The sequence below is a fragment of the Pollicipes pollicipes genome, unplaced genomic scaffold, assembly GCF_011947565.3.
Source record: "Pollicipes pollicipes isolate AB1234 unplaced genomic scaffold, Ppol_2.1 Scaffold_2555;HRSCAF=2994_pilon_pilon_pilon, whole genome shotgun sequence".
In the NCBI taxonomy this organism is placed as follows: domain Eukaryota; kingdom Metazoa; phylum Arthropoda; class Thecostraca; order Pollicipedomorpha; family Pollicipedidae; genus Pollicipes; species Pollicipes pollicipes.
Window position 1 is genome coordinate 46,399,134 of NW_023596136.1, and position 25,444 is coordinate 46,424,577.

The 25,444-nt window shown below is 50.9% G+C and overlaps 1 protein-coding gene across 1 annotated transcript; it reads left to right on the top strand.

The window, feature by feature from the left end:
* The first annotated feature begins 17,585 nt into the window (after window positions 1–17,585).
* On the top strand, window positions 17,586–20,347 carry LOC119101975 (pro-resilin-like). Its single transcript, XM_037225384.1, has 2 exons — window positions 17,586–17,603; window positions 20,030–20,347. Exons 1-2 carry the CDS (start codon window positions 17,586–17,588, stop codon window positions 20,345–20,347), a joined length of 336 nt encoding a protein of 111 aa, XP_037081279.1.
* The last annotated feature ends 5,097 nt before the right edge of the window (window positions 20,348–25,444 follow it).

The window sequence follows — 25,444 nt, forward strand, 5'->3', positions numbered from 1 at the left end:
GCACCCTGCTCCTGCAGGGACAAGTGCCTGCACTGCTGAGAGTGGGGGGGGGGGGGGGCTCATCCGGCTCTGTGATCTGTTGCAGGGGAGGCCGGAGGGTTGTTATGACCAAAATACTATCGAGTAGGACTGAGTTACGAGAATACACGACGTTCACAGATAACATGCCATTTGACAAGTGGAAACGGCTCTTCAGTAAGATATGCATCGGTCTGCGGTCTGCGATGCTCGACTTAAAACGCACGCCTTCGTAAGTTAAGGATTTGCGCAACGATCTCTGCAGCGTGGCATACCCATGTGTCCACCGCGAGATCCGTTAAACTTAAAGGGATCGCTATCGCCCTGTGCTGTGACGTCGCGGCCAAGAGTGCAGCCCGTGCCCGGACGCGCAAGTCGAGTCCGCCTGACGCGCTAGCTGGTACCGTGCGTCTGCCCAACAGTGACGTGCACGTTTCTGAATCCGTTCGGTGCGTGCAATAACCGCGCATACGCATACGGCCGTTCTGCAAGTCCACCACGGGTAGGTACATTTCAACTCGCGAACCCTTCAACTTTGACGAGAACAGACGTACGGGATACAGGATACAGTTCACATGTTTTGTCACATGTTCACATGTTCACCTCGTAGATCCACAGACTTATCATTATCTCAGCAGAATATTTGTGCGAGGCTGGTATTTACGGTGTATTAAAAGGTGTACTTGCAGTTTGCTGATTTTTTCATAGATAGGACAGCAGTATTAGCCTTCTTCCTCGGAGAAAAGCCAGGAGAATAGAGAAATAGTTGGGTTGATGTTTCGGCAACATGCGTTTATAGAAACAATAGCAGAAGTGAATATTCGCCCTGCCCTGCAGGCCACTATTGTTTTGATAAACGCATGTTGCTGAATTATCAACCCAACTATGCCTCCATTCTCATGGTTTTTCTCCGAGGAATAAGGCTATTACTGCTGTCTCATCTATGTGAATAATGCTCGTCGCTAATGCACTGAACAACTTACGTAATTTTGAATTATTTATTTTTTGTTACTGACCGTCATATGACAACTTCCATAATGCCGACAAGCACAAAATTCGACGTGCCAGAAAGCCAAATCAGCTAGATGGCGAGCTGTAAGACGGCATCGTGGAAGAATGGTGGCATGCCAAGATTAAGAAAGGATATATGATAGGCTGCAAAAAATGGCGACATGCCACCAAGCCAACAAGCCAAAATGGCGAACTGCAAAACGATGACACTTAAAAAAGATAACATGCTAGCTTAGTGAACGGCTCAGTGGTGAGCTGTTTATAGCAAATATTCGCAGTTGAAAATGTTGATACAAGCCTCAGATATGATGGAAAAAGTCAACTTGTAACTATTCCTATGCTTTAAGTGGAGAAGGCTGTTCTAGACAAAAGTTGTCTTCTTAGTTAATACGCTCCTCAGTACGCCATCGTTTGGCTATGGCATGAAGCGGTTTTATGGCATCAGAGTCGCTGCCAGGCTAGCCGTGTCAGAATTGCCGCTGTATTTTGCGGGCTGCCTCACTTGTATTATTTCAACTCGCCGACGGGTGGTCAGCTGTGTGTGAAATGACCCTGACATCGTCATGTACGCACGTTTTGACTTTTACTCCTGCTGTTCTCTTATATCTTTCCGTGATGGCATCCCTTTTACTTAACTGGCATTCACCGTTATGCCGCTATTTTGAGGGTATTAAATATCAGGCTAATTTCCGTCGTAACGCCCAAATGTCTGAATCATGTATCATGAAAAGCTGTCCGTGTTCGAAGCTTGCATTAAGTGGTTCCAGCTGGTTGAAAGCTAACCGCTATTCGCTGATGCAATTATCTGTGTTGACGTTCCTTAGTCACGAAAAAGCCAAAAGTCACATTTTCTTGCCCTGGAACTCAATATGGCGATCGAGGAGGCAGAATTTGCGTAACGTGCCCATCGCGCCCTGCATACCTGAATAATTTCAAAATGGGCGCCGCGAAAAAGTCTGCACAAGTTCTTGAGTGCATGGCGCAGAAGCGAGAGGATTTCAAGCCTTAAGAAGGGTATAGCTGTGAACTGCACTAAGTCGTCGGGAAAATGGTTAACTCAGTTGAAACCCTATACAAATGCGTTAATGAAGCCCCATGCAAACAAATGTCCCTTTAATTGGCTTGTCGAACAGATGATGACATGTGAAAAGGGTGACGGGCCAAAATGATGAAAACCGAAATGGAGACATGAAAAAACGGCAAGTATTGTGAAGAAACTGCCACCTAGCTTGTGTGATGGGCGCGAAGGCAGCAACCTCTTCATGGTGACATGGGAGGATAAATTCCATACGGCATGTAGTTTACTATAGTTGTCGGGGTCCTCCCCCCCCCCCCCCCCCCCCCACATTGGTTCCAGTCCGAACAACTTTGAGAGACAACCAGGTCAAATCCGGGGGAATCTCGCTCGCTGGAAAATTTTGGCGACAGACTTCATGTTCTTCACGTCTAGCGCCAACGCATTTTCTGAAACTACGTCACGGTTCCTTTTTGATCGTTTATGACTTACGTCCAGCACTGCTCTCTTTGCCGAAAAAGGGCTCCCGTTTCTTTTCTTCTGCTGTAAGAGGCCCATTAGCCATCGCGTAAAGCTGGCGTCTGCCACCCGTTACCACTAACCTGAGTGTAGAGCCTACTTGTCTACTTTTCATACCACGCTTCTAGTGACATGATGGTTTTTCAACGCTTCTCTGACAGGAAAAGCAGCTTTGGTGGAATACTTCAAGACATCCGCTGTGCTTGTTTTCATTCGGTTTGTGCGGCAACGGAAGCTCTACGCGATGGCAAGGCAGAAGAATGTGGCAGAGTACCTCGCACAAAATCAGATGTGGCTTTGCTATGGCGACGTTGGGTTCAGCGTGACACTAAAAACCTGTTCTCTTTTTTGAGAACTTAGTTTGAGCGTTATGACAGAATGAATTATTAAATAAATGCCTATGGCAAGCTGTGGTTGTTGTGAGTCTTGGCTGTCGTATCCGATTATCGGGTCGTGAAATTACATTTAACATAACTGTGGTCAAATTCAAAATTCAAAAAGTTTGTCGAAGATCATTCTACGCATTGGGATACTGCTGGCTCCATGCAAGTACGCAGTGGTATCACTCTTATATTGCTTTGAGCGCTCAGCCGAAAAAGTTTGACCTAACCTTTTTCTCAAACCTGATTTCTCTTCAGATTTCAGTAACTTGAATGTATGTCCTCGATGTTAAAATGAAAGACCAACTCATTAAATATTTCATAGATTCGAAATTGTTTTCCTGCAGGGCATGGCTTCCCATTGCAAGTTCAGGTAAGCTGCCTTTTGTAAAAAGCTCAGAATTAAGCGTAATTCACAGCAAAACAAAAAAAACTTAACAAATATTGGTAAGGATTCACTGATACCTACGGCTGTCGCTGATCGTACTGTGCAACCACCATAAACGCGAATATGCAGCAAATACACTTGCCACTGCTGGAGAAAGCATTCGTTAGCTGTTATTTGCACCACTCTGTACCTTTAAAGCTGCCGCATATTGCAGTCAATTATCCTTTACCCCAACCCAGGTGTTATCATTTGCAAAATTTATTAAACATTCGCAGACGTATAAAGAGATTTGCAGACATTTCGGCTTAGTATGCTTAACAAATGGAGCAGTTAGCATCACAAAAACATTAGGTACCTACAGGGTACCACTTGGCACAAAACAAGCACGATATTAGTAGTGACGTGTTTATGTAACTTCTACCTGGTATGTCAATAGTTCAGGTAATTGGTCCAGTATTTATTTGGTCCAGTATTCCCTCTTTGCTCTTATGCATTGAGTGGGCTCAGAGAAGCATTGGGAGGGGGGATATCAAGTCAGCATTGGGGGCTTAACCCCCCCCCCCCCCCAGAAAGTAAATGTAGCGACGCCCCTGGAAGTACATCGTAGAAGACCGAAAGCAAAGCAATGCACTCCTGAAACATGTACGATCATTAAAAGATGGTCAAATAGGTGCACATGCACACACTTTTGAGTGGAAACATTATAGCGGGATATATATATATATATATATATATATATATATATATATATATATATATATATATATATATATATATATACATATACCTCGTGAGAATCCTGATCTCACGATCCGTGCTCGCACTTCCATGGCGGAGCTCGATCCTGTTGTTGATCCGGAGCTTGTGTTCATAGACCATGCGTCTCACACACACCGCGGTGACGCGATTGCCACAATATTTGAAAAGACCGATGACTATGCTTTTTCCAGCGAGCCGTATGCCAGTTATCTTCAATTTCTACCACGCACTTTAGAGAGTTATTATCTGGAAAGCTGTCGGTGATTTTGCGCAGACTCCTGTTTGTTAGTTTGTGCTTCAGGTCAAGTTACTTTACGGATGTCTTTAGTTTGGAATGAGAATTATGCATATTTGAAACAACTAACAGGCTAACAACTCTTGCTTTTGATGATGACTCGCACTCGCGGTCAACGAATTTCAATCTTTTTTTATTGAGCACCCCCTGGAGGTGTTTGCTGAAAGCAGCAAAACTGCGGGTCTTCATTTCACCGACTTCTCGGCAATGACAAGGTACACTCACTGACCTCTTCGGCCCTGGCCTGGCTCAATCGAAGCCAGCGTCAGATTAGATGATTGCTGAATCGAATGCCATGCGCGAGTTTCCAGGCGTGTTGGGCCAGCACACAAGGCCACATTGCTGCTGCTCAATGCCAGATTAGAAAAAAAATAATGCAGCTTCAGGCAAGACATTTGTTTTGTTTGTTTTTGCTTTTTTGCTATCTTGAGCTCCAGCACAACTCGATTTAGCGGTTATCGATGTGCTGCGTAGATTCGGAGCTAACGACGTTCCCGTGTACGCGTCTCGTGAGGGAAGACAGGTATGTGAGGTCGATTAACACGCGCTCGAGCGGGGGACTCAAATTGGCACCCCTGAAGATTTTCCAGCCGCGCCAAACTTTGCATAGCTGTAGACAGTTGAATAGCGAATCGTTCTGCATCAAAACATTTAGATGTACCTTGGAACGTCGCTGACCTATGACAGGTCAAAGACTACCATGTCTTCAGCAAAGGCAATTTCTAGGGAATCATTTAATCTGACCCAACAACGGAGTGTTAGACGAAGCCATACATCTCTGAGATGCTTTCTTAGGCAACACAACAGTTGAATGAGCAAATTACATCGACCTAAGGTCAGGTATGAAGGACACACCAAGGTCAAAACAAACCTGTTTTGTTATTCTGGGGCCTGATATATGGGATAATTTCCGGTGTTCATTTCGAGTATATTGATAGCAGGAACCGCATTATGCATCTTCCATTGACTTCTTAGAGGTCATAATAGGTCACTGACCTCAAATGGCCCAGGTCAACGTTTTGTTTTGAGGAGCATACTGTCTACCGTAATCTTTGTCGCTTAGTCAAATGCAAAACTCAAAGCAATCTTGTATGATTTTGATCACTTTGACCTTCAAAAGGTCAAACAAGGTGACTGACCTTGAATGAGAATGTGACCTGTTGCTTAGAAACGGTTATCTAGCTTCTGGGGGCGGTTTGGAGACCAACCTGAAATTTGACCTTGTTTGACCATTTTTGACCCAAAGGTCATAGCCTAGGAACCTGAAACTTTGACCTAAGTAATTTCACGTACAGGTCAACACACCTTGTAAATTTGGTGTCTCTAGCTTTCTCAATCCCCGAGATCTCAGGGGCGGGGGGTCAAATTGACCCCCACCCGAACGAAGGGTATCTAGCCAGCCGCCCGGGCGCGTGTTAGCATAAAGAGCATTCCACCGTTTTTGTTATTTTCACTTCCTGTTTCATCAGACACGTGCGATTTGATCAGGGATGCCAGCATTCTCGAGATAGTTCTGAGTAGCTCAGAATTTCTATTTGAAGCAACTGACCCTGGGGGAGGAATCTCATGTAACTCCCTTCTCACCACTGAGAAAGAAGTAAATTTAATTTACCTTGCGTTTTCCAACGTGTTTGTCTGTAATATTTGCAACACACTGATGCGTGAAAATAGTTGCGTGATAAATGTCACGAAAGCTTGAAGCACTACTTTTAGATAAAAAGATATGCGAACATGAAGCTATTAGATCTCCTTCGAATTCAACGAAACGTTATACTATGACCTCCATTTCTCCCCTATGGCGTTTGCCACAGGTTTCTCTTTTCGAGGCGCACTTCGGCCTTGGGAAGGGAGTATCACATGATCCATGTGACACACTGGTTTAAGCTTCAACCAACCAACTCCTCGGTAACAGGCTGTCTCCCGCAGGGTCAACCAAAACATTATTTTACTCGCACCACTATAGGCGTGCACGGCGGTTGTCATGGCGACGGTGGTCGCCATCGCAGGGAAAAAGCGTACTGCGTTACAAAGCATTGACAGCGTAATTCGGAGCGGAGTGTAGTTACCAAACGCTGGCAATGTTATTGGAACTCGAAAACAACTAGAATTGGTGTTCTTATTTTGTCTTGACGGTGCCGCGGTGGCACTATCCAGTGCAATTTTTTGGTGTAGCTTGTGAGGTTTCACCAGGATACGTTTTTGGCACATACCACAAAGGTGGGATCCTTCTTTTAACACGCAGTCCTATTTTAAACATTATTCTAGAGTTCCGAAACTCAATACGACCAGTTTTAAGACTGAAATGGGTGGTTTCCAGGTCGCGGTCACAGCTCGACAGAGTGAGCCGACCGCACCCGGTCACCCAACACCGGCCCGTCGGCCTAGGGTTCAAATTCGATTTGTAACCAATCTGGAAGAGATCCATCGATTTATTTCTTTAGACTGAGCAGCAATGAACTGATCCATAATTGCACACCTTCGTAAAGAAAACCAAAGAATCATGTTTTCGGAAAAGGAAGCCAAAGGCCAAACTAGGTTACCATATATACCTAGTTGACCTCGAATGTCATACTGACTCATGTTTCAGAAACATATGCATTTAGCTTTCCGATATAGCCGTCTCCTGCATTATGTTGGAAAACAGTGCTTGATATATACGAATAACGTCATCGGGTATTTTCATCTTCTCTCAGTACTTTATCGGCACGCCTTATGGCTCTAAAACTTTCAGAATCGTGCTTTGGGCGTCTAATTACGCTAAAGACGAGTTTTCGTTTCATTTGAGGGGGGTGCCGTGCTATCCTCCTGTCGATTTGTTGTGGAATGAACGGTCTACAAAGCATACCCACCACACGTCATTAGTTCAGCCTTCAGAACACAGTAAGCCGCTCAGATGCAGCTGCAGCTGGGCGGCCCCCCGTGAGCTGGAACGAGGAGAGTTCTCGACCCGCTCCGCCAGCTCTGAGCGGGCTTGTCGCAACGTGCCCACCGAGTCCGTGCCCTCGGGGCATGTCGCAGGCGCCGGGAGCGGGCGGCACAGGTGCGCTGGGCCTGTGTTCCGTGCGGCTCGTGACCCTTGCCGGTCAAAGCCACGTTTTTCATTTCGGACTTACTGTCGACCTGTTTTTCACGACTGCATTGTAGTCCACCAGAAGGTGCAGTGTTTTGCTACGTTACCCTGTGTTTATGCCGTTGTTGACGGGCAAGCACCCACCCACCCACAACGCGCCGTCCTTTTTACGAGTCCCGGGTACAAATCGCCCTCCCCCAGAATTTCGTTAATTGCCCCTCGTTTGGTAGGTGCCGACGGCCAGCGGCTTGAGCAGGCTCTAAACACGGGCTGGCCTGCGCCGCGCCCATCGCCTCGTTATTGCGGTTTATCATGGGAGCGAGGAACCCCAGCACTGCCCAGTCGGCCCATCTGGCAGCTGTTTACCCCGCCGCGGCCCACCTACGCCCCCCCCCCCCCACGCGCGTGCATCACGCGTGCGCGGCCAGAGCCGTTCAATTATTCGTCTAATTACCGACGGTGGCCGCCGCGCGCGCCGGGTGCTACCAAATGGCCGCTAACGAAGCGAGTTAGCGTGGCGAGCCTGACGCGGGCGCTGCCGCAGCGGGTCAGCCTACCGGCACAGGCGCTGACGCAACGGCGCCGCAGCCCGGTGACGTATGGGCGAGGTCGGCCCTTGGTGGAGCTCTGGGCTGCCGCGACCGCCTCGGTCGCCCACACCCCGCGTGGTATATGGGCAGGCTTCTCCTCTCAGGGGCACGGGGGCTTTCATGGGCGCCGTACGTCTTGGCGGCGCGTGAGACCGTCGACAAACACGGCGTCGGAGCTGGGTAGTCGGAAGGTGCTGCTCAACGCATGCACTCCATTCCCCGCTAACGCATTTCTCGCTAATAATCAAGAACGAGCACAGTCACCCGGCCGCTGGGGATGGCGGGGCGAGTTGCGCGAGTGTTCCCTCACGACCGTGCGCGGAAAGTCGCGGGTTCGAGCCTGGCTCCCGCCACGAGTTTCGTCGTCTCGTTCGGCAGTTGGCGTGAAGGCGCGTCGACGCTGAATGGCCGTGGGTGCGGGTGGCCGTGGGTCGCAAGTGGCCGTGGGTCGCAAGCGGCCGTGGGTCGCGAGTGGCCGTGGGTCGCGAGTGGCCGTGGGTCGCGAGTGGCCGTGAGTCGCGAGTGTTTTGTGAGTACCGATTCATGTGATCCATTAGCTGGGCTGGGCATCGAATAGTTTACTTGAAATCGTCTACACTCTCGGGACAACGCACGCACAACAGCCAGCTAAAGCTGCCAGCGGGGCTGCGAGCCAGCGGACCTGACTGCAGTCATAGTGCCGTGGCCAGGTGCAGGAGCCGCCAGCGGGGCCGCGAGCCAGCGGACCTGACTGCAGTCATAGTGCCGTGGCCAGGTGCAGGAGCCGCCAGCGGGAGCCGCGAGCCAGCGGACCTGACTGCAGTCATGGCCGTGGCCAGGTGCAGGAGCCGCCAGCGGGAGCCGCGAGCCAGCGGACCTGACTGCAGTCGTGGCCGTGGCCAGGTGCAGGAGCCGCCAGCGGGAGCCGCGAGCCAGCGGACCTGACTGCAGTCATAGTGCCGTGGCCAGGTGCAGGAGCCGCCAGCGGAGCCGCACGCCGGCGGACCTGACTGCAGTCATAGTGCCGTGGCCAGGTGCAGGAGCCGCCAGCGGGAGCCGCGAGCCAGCGGACCTGACTGCAGTCATGGCCGTGGCCAGGTGCAGGAGCCGCCAGCGGGAGCCGCGAGCCAGCGGACCTGACTGCAGTCGTGGCCGTGGCCAGGTGCAGGAGCCGCCAGCGGGAGCCGCACGCCGGCGGCTGCGCTCGCTCGTTACCGCAGCCGTGCTGGGCCCGGCCGCCGGCTAGGCACGGGCCGCCCGCAGCCGCCGCTGACCCAACAAATCTTCATTACACGGCGGGGGGCCGGGGTCGGCCAGCGCGGGTCAGCGGGCCACCGGTCGGGGCACGGTCGTGGCGGGCGGTGCTGCGCGCTCTCGCTCAACAATACCCACCTCGTGGCCGGTCGGAATCTCGTGCCAGGTCGTGAGGCGGCGGGTCGCGCTTCGCCGCGAGGGCCGCGCACGATGCTCCGGTTAATGAGCGTCGTGGGTCACTGTGCGAATGTCGACATTGGGCGATCGAGCGCCGACTGCACGCCCAGCGGCGCCGATGGCAGCGGAGATTGGCAGCGGTTGGACAGCGTGGTCCGCAGCGGATTGTTCGCGACTGAAGTGCACTGGGGTTATCTAGTTTTTTAAGGCAACGCTTCATATACGAAAATATTAAAGCAAGCATCAGTTCTGATGAAACAGGCTCACTTATGACTTTTGGTATATTTTTAAGCATACAAGGCTCCTCCAGACAACACAAATTCTCTGTTTATCGAATTTGCTCCTCAATACGTCATTGTTTAATTACGTCATCGTGCCTTGCACAACGTTGATTGAGAGCCAACTGACGGCCGCCGTATCTGGAATCGTGCTCACAAACACCAGATATGAGTAACTCGACCGTTATATTTTTATTGACTATAATCACCGCATGGCTTATGGAATGGCAGGAATTGAAGTTACAATGGCGTCATGAAAGTTAAGGCAACGTTAAAACACCCTCCCTGGAATACTCTCCTCATCTTAGCGGGCGTATACATCAGAAACCAAAGAAACCAAAGGTTTAGGTTTTAGTGCGGGGCTGTGAACTGCGCCGAAAAATCTTCAAGATGGCTATTTCAGTTCAAAGTCCCATAGAAATATGGAGCGCTCCCTTTAAGTCGGAGGTGCTGTGTCAACCGCGATAGGGGGCAGGAGAGCAAGACGAATGGGGTTTGAGGAGCCGCTCCCCCACACTGTCAACCACGGTAGGAAGAAGGGAGGCGGAGCGAGCGGACTTGTAGGAGCCCTACCCCACACTGTCAAGCACGGTAGGGAGAAGGGAAGCGGAGCGAGCGGGCTTGTAGGAGCCCTCCCCCACACTGTCAAGCACGGTAGGGAGAAGGGAAGCGGAGCGAGCGGGCTTGTAGGAGCCCTCCCCTACACTGTCAAGCACGGTAGGGAGAAGGGAAGCGGAGCGAGCGGGCTTGTAGGAGCCCTCCCCCACACTGTCAAGCACGGTAGGGAGAAGGGAAGCGGAGCGAGCGGGCTTGTATGAGCCCTCCCCCACGCTGTCAAGCACGGTAGGGAGAAGGGAGGCGGAGCGAGCGGGCTTGTAGGAGCCCTCCCCCACACTGTCAAGCACGGTAGGGAGAAGGGAAGCGGAGCGAGCGGGCTTGTAGGAGCCCTCCCCCACACTGTCAAGCACGGTAGTGAGAAGGGAAGCGGAGCGAATGGGCTTGTAGGAGCCCTCCCCCACACTGTCAGCCACGGTAGGGAGAAGGGAAGCGGAGCGAATGGGCTTGGAGGAGCCCTCCCCCACACTGTTGCTTTTTACTTTCGGCTACTTTATCACTTTCACTTTCGGTGCGACGACCTCTCATGTCCCTCGGTTTTACAATGTTTCACCTCAAGTGCACAGAAGCGACTAAGGCAAGCCTTCGCCGGCACTTCAGCGCTCGTTGTAGGCAGTGTTGGAACCAGGGGAAAAACTTTTGTGGCCACAATCTCCCAAGGCGGTGGGGGCTCCTGGAGCCGGGGACACCAATAATTTTAAGCAGTTTAGGCCCTCCTCGCCGTTTGCGCCCGAACAGGGAGGCGGAGAAGGGGAGGCTACCCCGCTCTCAGCGCTGGATGACACCAGCACTATCTGAAACCTGGAACGCTGCATAGTCAAAAGCTAACAAAAACACGTTCTCCCCCCCTCCCAGCTCCCATCTCCCAGAGGCTTCCAGAAGACCGCAGTGCACATACATGCTGAAGGACTGCGCCAGCTGACTGGCGCGGAGGTCGCAGAAGGTAATCGGCCTCTCGTGCCGCCAGGGGGCATCACTCAACGGCGCGCCTGACTGAGTCGGCCGGGGCCGCCTGATCCAGAGCAGCTCGTCACGATCTGGCCGGCGCGGCGGCATTCACCGGCGCGGCGGCGGCGGCGGCGCGGAAAATCGCCCTCAAAGCAGGTGTGAACGATCGACAAACGCGCCGCGCGTCAGCCTTGAGTGTGACCGACTGCGGCGCCGCTGACGACTTTGTTTTGGAGTTGCCCCGCGGCGCGACGGGTCAGCTCCCGGCGGCCTGTCGCGCCGCCGGAGGACGGCACCGCCGAGTGGGGGGTCAGGCAGCCCACCGTCGGCGACCGCCCGCCGATGCTCCCCGAAGCTTCACCGTAGGATCGGACGCATGTCAGGCGGTTGGACGTCGCAATTGTGGGTGAATGGGTGGTGGGAATCGGGTGAATGGGATCGGTGCGCTCAATGGTGCCGTTATAGCAGTTCTAGGTGGTATTTAGACTACTTGCACGCACTTGCCCTCGCCCTAATTTGCCGTGTATCATATCGGGAACGGATATAGGGTCCGGCTGATCTCCGGGTATCCTCAGATATCCGTGTCGTTTCCAAAACTAAAATGATACAGCTCGTGCAAAAAGACGATTGATTGCTCTCAACAGGGTCTCGTAATTGGCGTCAAGTATCATGTCGCTCGCCTAATTACATAAGTTGTTAAGTGCGTTTGCGAGTAACATCATTCACATAGATCAGACAACAGCAATAGCCTTATTTCTCGGGAAAAACCAGGAGAATGGAAATATAGATGCGCCGGTACTTTTGGCAGCATTTCTTCGTCGAAACGAATAGCAGAGGTCCATTCAAAATTTACGCCGATGATCCTACTCGATTTTCCGGGTTTTTTAAACAGCGAGCCACAGCTTTTACAAGACATCAACATTCAGGGGATTAAACAAGGAGAAATTGTCAGTCATTATTACGATACAGTGTAGTCTAACTAAGAATAAGAGCACGCGAAATTAGGTGCACATGCAAACGAATTCAAGTAAACAGGCATCACGCATCATTCAAACATATAAACGGGTTGAAGTAAACAGGCATCACACATCGCGCATCAGTTATACATGCAAGAGATTTCAATCACACATGTATCGCGCATCACGCGCCAACATCCATTACACATGTAAACGATTTTAAGCCAGCGCGCGCCACACATCAAGGCACATATTACGTTCGTATAATCGGGCATGGTGAACCCGATACGTTAAGGCTTGGTCACCGACTTTTTATAAGAAAAGATCCACTTTGTTTCATGTGTGGGTGGTGCTGTGCTCTGTAGATGACTGTGAGCTCTAAAAGTGGCAATGCGTCCATACCTCGCTGAATTTCAGCCTGAGAGTGCTTTGCCAAAAAAAATCACCGAAAGGGGTATTCCCTGTTTAATTTTCAGCGTTAAAAACGCTAAAAACAAAACAGCGGACGTGATATGTGCCTTGATGCGTAATGTGTGAAAGTTCCAAATCGCCTACATGAGTAAGGGATGTCTGACGCATGATGCGCGATAGCTGTTTAATTGTAATCGCTTGCATGTGTAATTGATGCGTGATGTGTGATGCCTGTTTACTTCAACTCGCCTACATGTTTGAATGATGCGTGATGCCTGTTAACTTGAATTCGTTTGCATGTACACGCATTTTCTTGTACTCCTATTCTTAGGTAGATTGCACTGTATCGTAGTAATGGCTGGCAATTACTCCTTGTTTAATCCCCTGAATGTTGGTAGCTGGTAAAAACCGTGGCTCGCTGTTAAAAAAACGCAAAATTAAGTAGGGTAATTGGCAGGCAATTTTGAATTTACTTCTGCTTTTCGTTTCGATAAAGTCATGTTGCCGGATATGAACGCATCTATATTTCCATTCTCCTGGTGTTGTCCCGAGGAATAAGGTTATTACTTCTATCTTGCTTGGTTTATGACTGACTGCAGAAGTTCAGGTCAATGGCGATTTTTCCTGAAAATCGGTCTGAAAATTTTCCAAAAAGTAAGTATTGGCTTTACATGCCAATAATTACTGAATATGCCAGTTAGAAATATGGTGTTTCTTGTTTAATTCTGAGCATCATGATGAGTAGTTTTGACCACATACACATATTATGTAGGCCTCTTGTAGCAGTGACATCCCCGCCGTCAGCAATAGGCGGAATCATCGGTCACCACCCGCCGCCCGCTGCCCGTGCCGGCCGTGGATCGTGGGGGGTTCGCATCCCCCTTCCCTCTATCGGGACAAGGGCAATCCTTGAAGAACGACGGCCTCAGATAAAAAGCTACGATTCAAAGCCAAAATGTTGTGGTTTCGTCTCTTCTAAACCACTCTTGGTGCGGTACTTTTCCAGTTTTCAAGTGAGCTGGACATTTGTCAAGTACCGGTACCATTGCGCCACGTGGCTTGCAAAGAAGCAAATAAACATCTGCCGCTTGCTGCAGGCGCTCGGCCTGTCTAAAGACGGGCGACCGCACCGGTACACCTAAAGTTGCGCCTTACCAAACTGACAGCGTGTCACTCCAAACACAGACCGGGGAAGGAGCGACACACTGGGTCTGAGGGCTCCGAAAGACCGGATGGCGCTCAACCGAATGTTGTGTAACCGAAAGCAAATTGAAAATTGGCGATGTCTTTTTGATGGCGTGTAAACTGTTGAAAAGAAAATAAGTCGAAAAAGTGATTAGCCGGGAACTAATTAGCTGAAATCTTCAGCAGCGAATGGCAATATGCCCAAACCGAATTTTGGCAAATAGCAACCAGTCGAATGGAAGATCTTACCCCTATCTATCTATCTATCTATCTGGTGAATAAACTGAGTGCACTTCGTCGATATTCCAATTAGGCGAACGGCTGTTTGACTAATGGAAAATCATCTTTACGACGCACTCAGGTGCTGAGGGTGCATGGCGCCGCCTGCCTCCCATCCTGACAGGAAAGGCGGGTATTGCGGAGCATCCAACCCCGTACCTTTGGTTTCCCAGATGCGTAGCTTAGCCACTACACCTCCGGTACCCCTCCACCAGCGCTGTTCGTTACCATAGAACAAACCAGCTAGGATGCTCATTAACGGCAGGAGTACGCACCCCATTAAGGTTTAAGTTTGAGCATGCGGCATCTGGACCGATGTAAATATTCTATGGGCAGAATATTTGATCTAACGTCTGTGGATCATGGGCTTTACGATTTAACATTTTGCTGTCATTTAGTGCCATCTGCTGAACGATTTCCTCCTGCCACTTCCTTCATGGGAGGCAAGACCCAGGCACATGTGCAACGTCTGTGTTATCACATTTTCTTGCTATCGATGTTGTCTTAACAGTCTTTCTAATGTTCTGAAAAGTGCTTGGAAGCGGTGGAACCGGACTGGCAGCCACCGCTAAACGGAAAGCGCCAATAGTTATAGCAGAGGCGGATCTAAGGGAGAGGGAAATGGTCACTGCTCTCCTCTGGGGTCCAAGGGCAGGTCCCCGAAGAGTTTGGCAGGTCTCCGAAAGGGGCCCAAAACTGGCCAAATGAATGCAGGTCTTAACACAGCATGCAAAAGATCTGCCGATTTTGAGCCTTCGGGCAGCTGGAAAGCCACAAGCACAGATGAATGACCCAAGAGCATGTAAAATCAGAACTGGAGAGGAAAATGATGCTTTACAAGCAGACTTACCCCCCCCCCCCTCCCTCTTGGACTACCTGTAGACAGGTGAATGATCGGTTACATGATTACGCGAGTCTCTTTAAGAAGAAAGCGTCCCAAGACGCTGATTACGAGCGGCTTTCCCGGCTGGACGATATTGCATGGAACGCCGTTCCTCAAGCGCTGCAGAGTATGCACTACATATAATGATAACGATTTCAGAAACTCATGAAACATGCTTTTATAGTGCCTGCTCCGTTCACGAATCACTCCCACAATGCACAACATGGTGACCCAAATCAGGGCGATGCATTTTTTACAGCGGCAAAGCTACCCTTGAGCTGCGGGCTGGTTTAGGATCGGGTAGATAATGATGGTATAATTTCTTGTTACCAAAACTCTCATCGACATGAGATGTGAACACAGATACTTTTCCGAGAGGAGAGGCTCAGAGACGTATCCGCGGCCCTGGAGGAAAGCGGCAGCGAACGTTTCATAAATAGGAACTTACTTCTTATCTTGCCTTACTCTTTTAAAATAATCATGCCAGAGTAGATAAATTTTACACGGGCCCAAGCCCTTCCAGAACAACTGCCGTGTTCCACTGAGTGCCTGGTAGGTGATAGGTATCCTCGTAGGCATCCGAACTGCTGAGATCGCTGGCACGGCAGACCTGTAATTGAGTCACTACGTCATCATCACGCGGGCTATTTTAAACGTGCAGGCACTGCTGAAGGCGCCGAACTGCGCTCATACGACTTAAGCGCGAAGCGAACCTCCCATGAGCACGCCATCAACACTTGATTGGGGGACGTTATTCGTTCGGAAACGCACGACGCTCCACGGCAATACGCTTCTGGCCAGGCACGGTGGGTGCCTGACTCAACCGCGATGCCAGCGATCCTTGGTGACCCCCGTGCCAGCCTGACCCCCGCGCCAGCCTGCTCGGATTTACCGCACTGGGGGCGCGCTATGGGCGCCGCGGCCTGGCGCGGCACAAGGCCGAACCCCGCGGTCCGATCTCACGTTACCGACGCCTTTGATCTCGCCCATTGATCGCCTTATCGGCCGGCGGCGACCAGCGGCGGGGCGGGCCAGGGGTCAGCGGCCTCTGACCCAGGCCGGTCACGCCGGCGGCCGGGCGGGCGTGACCTTCACCTTGGTACGGCAGCCGGCGGCGCGGCCTGGCGGGCCTACTATAAAGCCGCACCGCCGCCAGGCCTCGCCACAGTAACGGGTCACCACGCACCGGAGTCATGCTCGCCAAGGTAGGACATGGTGGCGGCGTGCGGCCGCCACCCGAGCACCCAACCGGGGCAACACTAGAGCCGGGGGCCTAAACTGAGGTCTCCGGACCAGACAGCGGTGTGAATGTTGGTAGCGCCGGCTGAAACTGGGCCTTCGAAGAGCGCGCTGCGTGCGCCCACATGCGATAGCCACGCTTTGTGTACATATATAATTTTTGGGTCTTTATATTTGTGTAACTGTGTATTTTGGTGTCAATTTGTTTTGCAGCGCATCACGCGTGGAGCGGCGGTAACGCTATCGTTTATTCTTGTGTGGCTAAAACCCCTTCCAAAAACGGGACAAGCGCTGGCGAGAGGTTTCAAGCCTCACGTGCGTAGAAAATTGCAACAAAAAGACTGGCAGCCGTGGTTGGAGCTTCGCGTCTGTTTGGGGTGTCGTGGGTCGTTTCCCCCAACGCTTGCTTCTGGACCCAATGTTATGCCCAAAGCACCCAAGAAATCGCCACGAAACATTAAAGACACCGCGCAGCGCATATTTAATTTGAGAATCTGGCTTCCCAGTGCATTCTATGACACCCCATCACACTTGTGACTGTTGAAAGCCTGTTTAATTATTTTAGCCCGCAGTGGATTTTCTTCAAGCAGTCCTGTGTTGAGAAATGTTGGCATCTTAAATGTATCCTTTCAAATATAAAGGACACGGAGACCAAGGGAAGGGGAGGAAAATGGAGATGGTGGTTTCCCAACTTTCATAAAAGTCAGCATATGCTCCTCCAACTCGGAGGGAAAATTTTGTATTCGCCCGATGCTGTTCCGTGGTAAATAAATATTTAATGTATTTCGGCTCTCCAGCTGAGTGCAAGTGCCCGTGCCGCTGCCAAAAGCTGTATCTACGTCCACGCATTTTTTAGAAACAGCGTTGCTTTGCAGATAACAACCATCATCCCAAAAGCCATAGATTGTCTTACCTTGCCATCGCTTCGGCCAAAAAGCTCCAGCTAAGACATTCCGTTGCACACGTAGCACTGGTCGCTTGTAATGCTTGTCGTGCCGCTTTGTTTTGCAGATTTGCATCACGATGTTGGCCCTATGGGCAGTGGTGTCCGCGGATACTTTGTACCGCGGCCGGCCCTACCAGCCCGCCTACGGGCCCTACAGACCGGCCTACAAACCCGTCCCCTACAAGCCCGTCCCCTACAAGCCGGCGCCCTACAAGCCTGTTTACAAGCCTGCCTACAAGCCCGCCTACAAGCCAGCCTACAAGCCCGCCTACAAGCCCGCGTACAAGCCGGAACATTACGATGATTACAGTCATGTAAGTTGATCGCGGAGTGGGAGTGCCGGACTGTGAGGGGCGCTCGCGCGATCTCGAGAATTGGGCGTTGCACGCCATGTCCGGCTGCTCTGAGGTGGGTAAACCTGTATAACACTGTATGATTGACAGTCGCCCTGATTCACCGTTTTCATAATGCGGACTGAAGAGGAAGGATGCGATCCCCAGTCGTTTCCAAACTCCGAAGGATAGAGCTTGGCAAAAAGGAGCAGTCGGTTGGTCTCAACAAGGTCTGGCGGCTCGTAATAAGTTATCTGCGTTTAGGTGAATGATTGACCCTATTATGCCAGATCAACTGTCAAATTGTGGCGAAATCGAACTTTTTTACCTTTGCACCTCACATGAACAATATCATGTATTGTAAAGACTTGAAACCCAAACATGCGTATTTTCTGTTTGGGGCTTGACATCTAAACAGGTGAATTTCTTGTTAATTATCAGTACAATGGAGCATGGTTTTATGTGTATTGACCATATTTTTATGATGCGTGGCTCCGTTAAGGTAACAACGTCGGTCACTGCGGGCGTTTCACGGCATCGTCGGATGTAGGGATGCCGATCGGATTCCAAATTTTTGGAATACCAAAAGGTGCCAATCCAATTCGGAAGTTGGATGGATAAGGACGAATATCTTTGGGTTATTTTAAGCAACCGATTTCTTTGTGTCGTCCTGGAACTGTGGATATCTTCACAAAAGTCGAGGTACCTATAACTTATCCACGATCAATTTTCTTTCTTTTCATGCCTTTCGAGGAAGAGAATGACGCGAGACGAGTAATGCCTGGGATCATTGAGCGTAGGCAGTGGTTATATAATATTTAAATAACTGTAAATTTTTGGACAACTTGATTTTTTGGACTTCGTTTGGACGAGCAGCTAGTCCACCCTTGGACTTTGCATTGTACTTTCGAAAAGAACTTCCAGAAAATGGCATCTCGGGTCGGTTACCACCCTCCGCCTGTGCAGGTTGTGGATCGCCGTGCGGTGTTCCGCAAAAGCCACCACTGCTCCGAAAATAAAAATCCTAGGGCGTGTTCTATGGTGTTAAAACACGTGCAATGGATACCCCACAGGCATTTGAAAATTTGTGAGCAATTGCATGACGTGTCGAGGAGGCATTCTGCTAGGGGGTCACATCGGCATCTCTCCCATCAGGGTGAGGGTTAAAGGTCCACCCAAAAATAGGCTTTGAGCTAGGATGTAGAAGCCTAAGGCTAGCCCATCTAACTCATTTTAGCTTTCTTTTCACGGTGCAATGGTCTGAGCTTCACCGAATGATCTCCCCCCCCCCCCCCCCTCCCCCTTCAACAGTCGACGGCCCCTGACACAACCTGCTATCTCGAAAGCTAAACACGCCGGAGCCGAACTCAAACGACTGTGAATAGCTGGTGTAAGACCACATCGTTTTGCTGAGCATCACTATCAGTGACATCCCATCGGTCAAGCCCAGTCAATGAGGTAAAATTGATGGACATGTGCCAAACTATGGATGCCGATGACGAAGCCAGCGGTGCTGCGTAGCCCCTTGGCACGCCGGGTCATGCAATGATAGCAACCCGTCAGTGGGGGGGGGGGGGGGGGGACCTGTGACGTGTCACATCAGGTCACACGGCCCTGTCTCTCTTGCGGAGACCCCATCCCAGTATCTAGATATCTAAGCATGGCATGCCAGCGAAACAAACGGCGGCAATACTATACGATGATGGTGTTGAACGCAGGAAAAGCCTCTTAAGACAGATGCACTTTCGGAAATTTTATGTTTTCGGTTGCCCCAGCACGGTCTTTATTTTCCACAGGTGAAGCGAATCTTGAAAATGCACTTGTGGAAAAGCTCAGCAGTGCATGTATATTTGCTCTTAAGTCATTTTAGTAAGACTCCGGGGAGTCTCTAGTCTTATTCGCCGGCGAAGGCTTACACAAACCTATTGGAAGGCAAGCAAAGAATAAAGCCGCTTTTGGTATTGCACATTTCAGTCCATCTGGTCACGACTGGAACTAAAGCGCAGACGTGTGCCATATTTCACCTGTTCGGCGTTTCGTGGCGTTGGATAACCGCTCTTTAATATCGCAACGGTTTGCTCGGTCTAACAGCATAAACTGCAAGGCAATTTTAGTGGTGCCGATTCTTTAACGCCATTGCTCATGGCGTGACGGCGCGGCGCTGAATTGCATGGTATGGGAATTAAGGTAACTTAAGTGGTTATCTTATGCAATGCAACTAAGCACCACACCCAATAACTTATCCAGTGTCCTGGCCACACTGTTCGTGTAGCGTCCTACTTTGGATATTTTTATCCCACCCTCCATACAAAGAGAAAGGGGCAGTGCCATAATCCACTATAGCGACGTTAACTATTCCATCCCTTGTGTTCGGCGACGAGCAATAGTTCTCGGCGCCTCAGCTCGCACGACCGCCGGATGTCTGCCGATCGACCGACGTACCGGTGTGCTGACGGTGTACCGGTGTACCGCGTTCCTCTCCCAACGGCGCCTCCGCTTCAGGAGCCGACCGCCTACGCCTTCGGGTACGCCGTGTCGGACCACTACACGGGCACCAACTTCGGCCACCAGGAGGAGCGGGACGGCTACGCCACCAAGGGCTCCTACAAGGTCAGCCTGCCGGACGGCCGGGTCCAGATCGTCAGCTACGTGGCCGACGACTACGGCTACAACGCCGAAGTCGCTTACGAGGGAGAGGCCCACCACGCTCCCGCCTACGCGCCCAAGCCCGCCTACCACCCGCAGCCATACAAGCCGGCCTATAAGCCGGCCTATAAGCCCGCCTACGGCCCGTACAAGCCGGTGCCCGCGTACGCCTGAGGGGCGGACTGTCCGGGGCTGGAGTGACATGGTTGTCCGGGGCGAGACCGGGGTGTGCTGTGCATGAAGTGAATGAAGAGTGTGCATTTCTGTGGGTTTGGATGATGGCGTCTTTGAGCCCTACATTTTCGCTCGGAGTCCGGTGTGCTCGGCTTCTAGACTTGTTCCGCTCTTCGCCACAAGGCTCTCTCTCGTCTGCAGACATCGCTGCCGGATTTCATTGTCTGTCATCTAGTCGGAAGTCTGTCTGCCCAGCAGCTGGCAGGGATAGTGGTTCTCCTGATTTGACTACGTCCTGGTCTTTTTTAGTTGGCTGGTCTCAATACTTCGGCTCGCATCACTTCTTAGACAGGCTTTAAGCGCCTTAGCTGTCGCCACTGTCTTTCAGGACGCGAGGAAGTTGACTGCTGCATATGTATTCAGAGAAGTGCGAGACTGAGTGTTGTGTTGTGTGTTGCTGCTGTATGGACCACTGCATGATAAACGGCATTTTTTGCCTGACTTCCTCGGACTGCCTCGAAGTGTCTTACATAAAATACACGATTTGCATATACCAGGCTTTCCCTGGCTGATTCATTAGCTTTTTGTCATGCATATCTGCCATAGGCCATTACATGATTTGCGTAGATAAGACAGTAGTAATAGCCTTATTCCTCAGAGAACAACCAGGAGAATGGAGATATAGCTGAGTTGATATTTCGGCAACATGCCTTTATCGAAGTAACAGCAGAATAACATCTGGTATTGTTTCGACAAAGGCATGTTGCAGAAACATCAACCCAGCTATATCTCCATTCTCCTGGTTTTCCTCCGAGGCTATTACTGCTGTCTTATCTATCTGAATATGTCCCTCGCTTATGCACTGAATAACTTACGTAGTTCCATAGTTTTGCTCCCAAGCCATTGCTGCACAAATTACAAGTTAGCAACAACACTTAGAGCAAGGCAAACCACTGAAGGAAACTGAATAGCGTCATGTCAAAGGGAGCCATCCTGAGGCGTGCTCAAGCTCGGTTGCTTAATCCATGTAAGGGATCAGTTGCCATACGGATGTCCGTAATTGTCTATGCCACGTCCGCAACGTGTTCGTAAGCGAAGCAAGCCGAGAAACCATTTAGCATAGAAGTTGCCCATGTCCTTATATCATACATCGGTAGGGCACATCCATTCCGGAGGCAAACTTCCGTTCAGGCATGGTGAACAGGAACGATGACAACAGCAGCATACAAATGAGGCTACGATAGTCCGTTTGACAAGCGGATAATTAGAATATAAACCGGTACTCATAAATATTCTTATAAATTGCATAGCATGTGGTTCAATCGTGGATGGATATGACCGCCATGACCACTAACACAATATCTTACATCAGCTGTCACAAAAGGCTCCGGGAAATGATTGTGCGGTGCTCGGGTTCGGGCTTCGGTCTCGCGACCCGGTATCTGGCGCGCTGCCAACCGCGCGTCATCCCGCGGGCGCGAGCTGGCCGGTGCGCCCGCGTCAGGTCTACAATTGGCTTCGGCGGTTGGGCCTGGTGATGCCGCCAATGCGCCTGGGGGTCGCCGTTCAGACACGAGCTCGTGCTGTCACAGCTGCAAGTAGGTTGGCTGTGTTTGGGACGATCGATGCCCGTGATTTACCGAAACAGGGTAGCTGAAGTCCTCCCAAATTCATGACGGAAACCGGCGCAAATGAATGGCTTAAAATAGCTGCCCATTCAGCATGTCAAGTGGAACGTTCACATGCAGTTAAGTTTAACGCCTACTGAGAGCTTCCATGACGCAAACAGCACCACGTGCTGTTGTCTTGTCCGCTTATTTGCTTGTTTAGGGTGTCCGGCGCAACCTAGTGTGAGTGCGTTTGAATGAAACTTTCACATTTTCGACCGACCAAACCTTCATCGTGCGCACTTAGCCAATCACCAGGGCAGGAAAACGCAAAAATACTTATCTGGTATTTTCAAAGCTCATCACTTATAAGCAGTGGGCAATTTGAAGTGAAGACAGGTCCGAAGCCGAGGGGGGGGGGGCAGGCGAGTCCGAAAAAGTAGACGGGTGGACGCGCGCACAAAACTTAAATCGAGGCATACTAAGGGCGCTTGGTTCGATAGATCATCCGCATTCACCACAGAATAATCTGCTGTCTATTGTCTTGATGTCTTGATGTCTTGCGCCGGCCCGCGAGACGAGTTCCCAGCAGCTCCAACACCAGCAGGTCACCAGCAGCTCCAACCAGCACCAGGTTTTCGGTGGCCGGTTCTGCCGCCGTGTCCGGCACATCGTGAGGACCCGGGAGCATATGTCATGAACTTCCGGGGAGCGAGCAAATGCCAAGAGATTTCGGGGAGCAGATGTCATGAGGGTCGGGAGGCACATGCCGTATACCCTGTGGCAGGCCCCGCACCAGCTGGTGCAGGCAGCCGTTTGCCGTGTCAGAATCGTGTCATGTCGATAGCCCGCCCGGAACGCTATCTGCCTCGATACCGCACGAACTGGAGCCGGTCGGCCGACAGGGTCACTGGTATCGTGTTGGCCGGGTCACACCGGGCGACAGCCTTGACCCCTGCTGGCCCCGCCTCAGACGTCTCGGCGTGCGGCCCACAGACGCCCGAGCCAGCCATCTTTTACCGTCATAACTCCGGCCGCCACAGAACCGGGTCAAACAACGAGACCCTCTGGCGCGGCGTGTTCCAATAGTTGGAGACCGCATGTGGCGCCCCAGTCAAGCTCACGGCTCCTAGCCGCCCTCGATGGTAAACAAAGACGCATTGGCATGACCTCAATTACAGCCACCGCGGGAACCCGAGAGACGCTCGGCGAACCGCAGCGACGCAGGATGGATGATATACTGCTAAGCCCCCGGGGCGAAGAAAAACAACACTTAGTCGGCGCGGAGTTTCTGCAAGTTTTCTATCGTGTTGCTCTTGTGTCAACATGTTCTTGGTGGACGGATCACAGCAGCACATGCTGAAAGAAGCCGTAAGTGTGGGTGCAGTATGAGTGGGAAGGAATAGGCGCGCAGAATCCCATGTTAAGCTTTACATTTGGAGTGTCGTGTCGCCCATGGAAAGGCAATGCGTTTTTGCAAGAAAACTTGGAAAGATAGCCATCCTTGCGCGATTTTACTGATGCTCCGCGCAGATTGCTTTTGTTCGTCTGCGTCGATGTCATTCACATGGACCCTATGGAAGGTAAATAATGATACATTACATAGAACATTTTATTTGTTAGACGTTAGGAAATATACAAAAGGCCCTTAACATGGATATGAATGAGGGAACACAAGCCAATTGTGTCAAAAATTTGGCACGAATGCAACCTTCAAGGTTCCTCGTAGTTGCATTTCTGTAGTGCTAGTTACTATTGACGCTCTCTTAAGCCGAAGGAGCTATTCAACAGCGGCAAAGCAACATCTGGTGGCGGCATTGCATAATGGGGAGCAACAACCAATGGGACGGTCCCAACAGTTGCGGGCAGCCTGGTATTACAAGTGATTAAGTGACATACAGCCAATCACAGCCTCCCCAGCCATGACGCAAAGACCACGTGATATATGACCAATCAGGCGTTCGCGCTTCCTTGCGAAGATGGTGAGGAGGCGGGGTTTGCGTTCGCAAGCAGCGTGGGAGACAAGAGTCGATGCCTATACGTTCTCAACTCATCGCCTTCCGTGATGAGTTATGATGAAGGCATTCTTCGATGATGTGAGTGAGGGGTATGAGGAGGCTTTTTGTAAGAGGAGTCCCAAACATTCGAAGGGGTGTCATTCAAGACTATGCTATGATTTTGGTGACTGTGTGGCCATTGGTAGGTCGCGTGTTCACAGAAGGTTAAAAACACTGTCTGCGATGACTCGGTGACAGCTTTGATGCCTGTTTAAAACACCTTCCAGACATGGCTGAGAAACAAACTCCGTTTTCATCCCCAACCGTGGTGCGTATGGCCGAAGTTCATCTCCCCACGTTCTGTAATACTCCTTTACTGACCTCCCTCTAGGCCTCTAGCATCTTTTGATGCACGATGATAAATTAAATAAGAACTCAAAACGCCAAAAGTATACACCATTCAGCCCCAGCTGATCCCTGACCGAGGGGGGAAGAGAGAGGATGTGGGCAAAAGCGGTTCTCACCTCGCCGCTTTTCATGCACGTCCCCTAGGATCAGTGTCAAGCGTTCCGAGTCTGGGGAGATTTCTTCTCCTCCGTCCCTCTCCCGCTTCAGCCGTCCCCTCCCCTCCCGTTTGCTGCGTGAACAACGTTATCGCGCTAGCGAAGACGCTACACATGTACTCGTAGAGTTGTCTTATGTATGTGTGGTGGTCTTTTCCTCGTGGCGTAATCGTTCATGCGCCCGCGGCTGGTGTGTCCACGGAACGGCGACACGCGGCGCAGTCGCGGCTCAGCGGCCAACTGCACGGTCACGTTGCCAGACGCACCTGCCCTGCGTGACGTTTTTGGTAGCGCATGTGAGCACCGTCACCCCATGCCTCGTCGTTCTTCATGCCAGGAGGTACGCGCGTGTGTGATCCTTTCCAGCCGGCGGATTCTGCCCCTGCTGTGGGACATCACGAAAGCCCAACGCAGGCTGTTCGTTGGCGACTGTACGTGCCACCACTCTTGACTAAATTTCTGGTGTTTAACCTGTCGCATTTGACTACATACGGGAGAATATTGCCGCGAGGGTAAGGCAGTGGGAGAAATTTCCTCCCACAACATCGCCTCCCCCAAAGAGTTGGCTTTGATTGACCGGAGTAAGTTGGCTATTGCCAAAAGCATTGGGTCCAGGTTTCCCACAATTCACAGAGACAGAAACACGAATAAAGATATGACATCGCTTGGGAAGTTTTTCACGATTTATAAGCCTGAACATTGCGCAAGACCATGAGTTACCGTCATACAAAACCTGTGTGGCTTGCAAGAGCGTGTGATAGGTTAGGATTATGTGCAACAATCAACTGGCTCTTTAGACTTCCTTTGCGCGTGCAAAAATCCTGCAATGTATACAACTAATTTAGACCCATTACAAAACAACCACAAAAACGCACGCCAGAATCATCTATTTGCCATTTGGAAAGCTTACAGGAACACCGATTGCGTTAT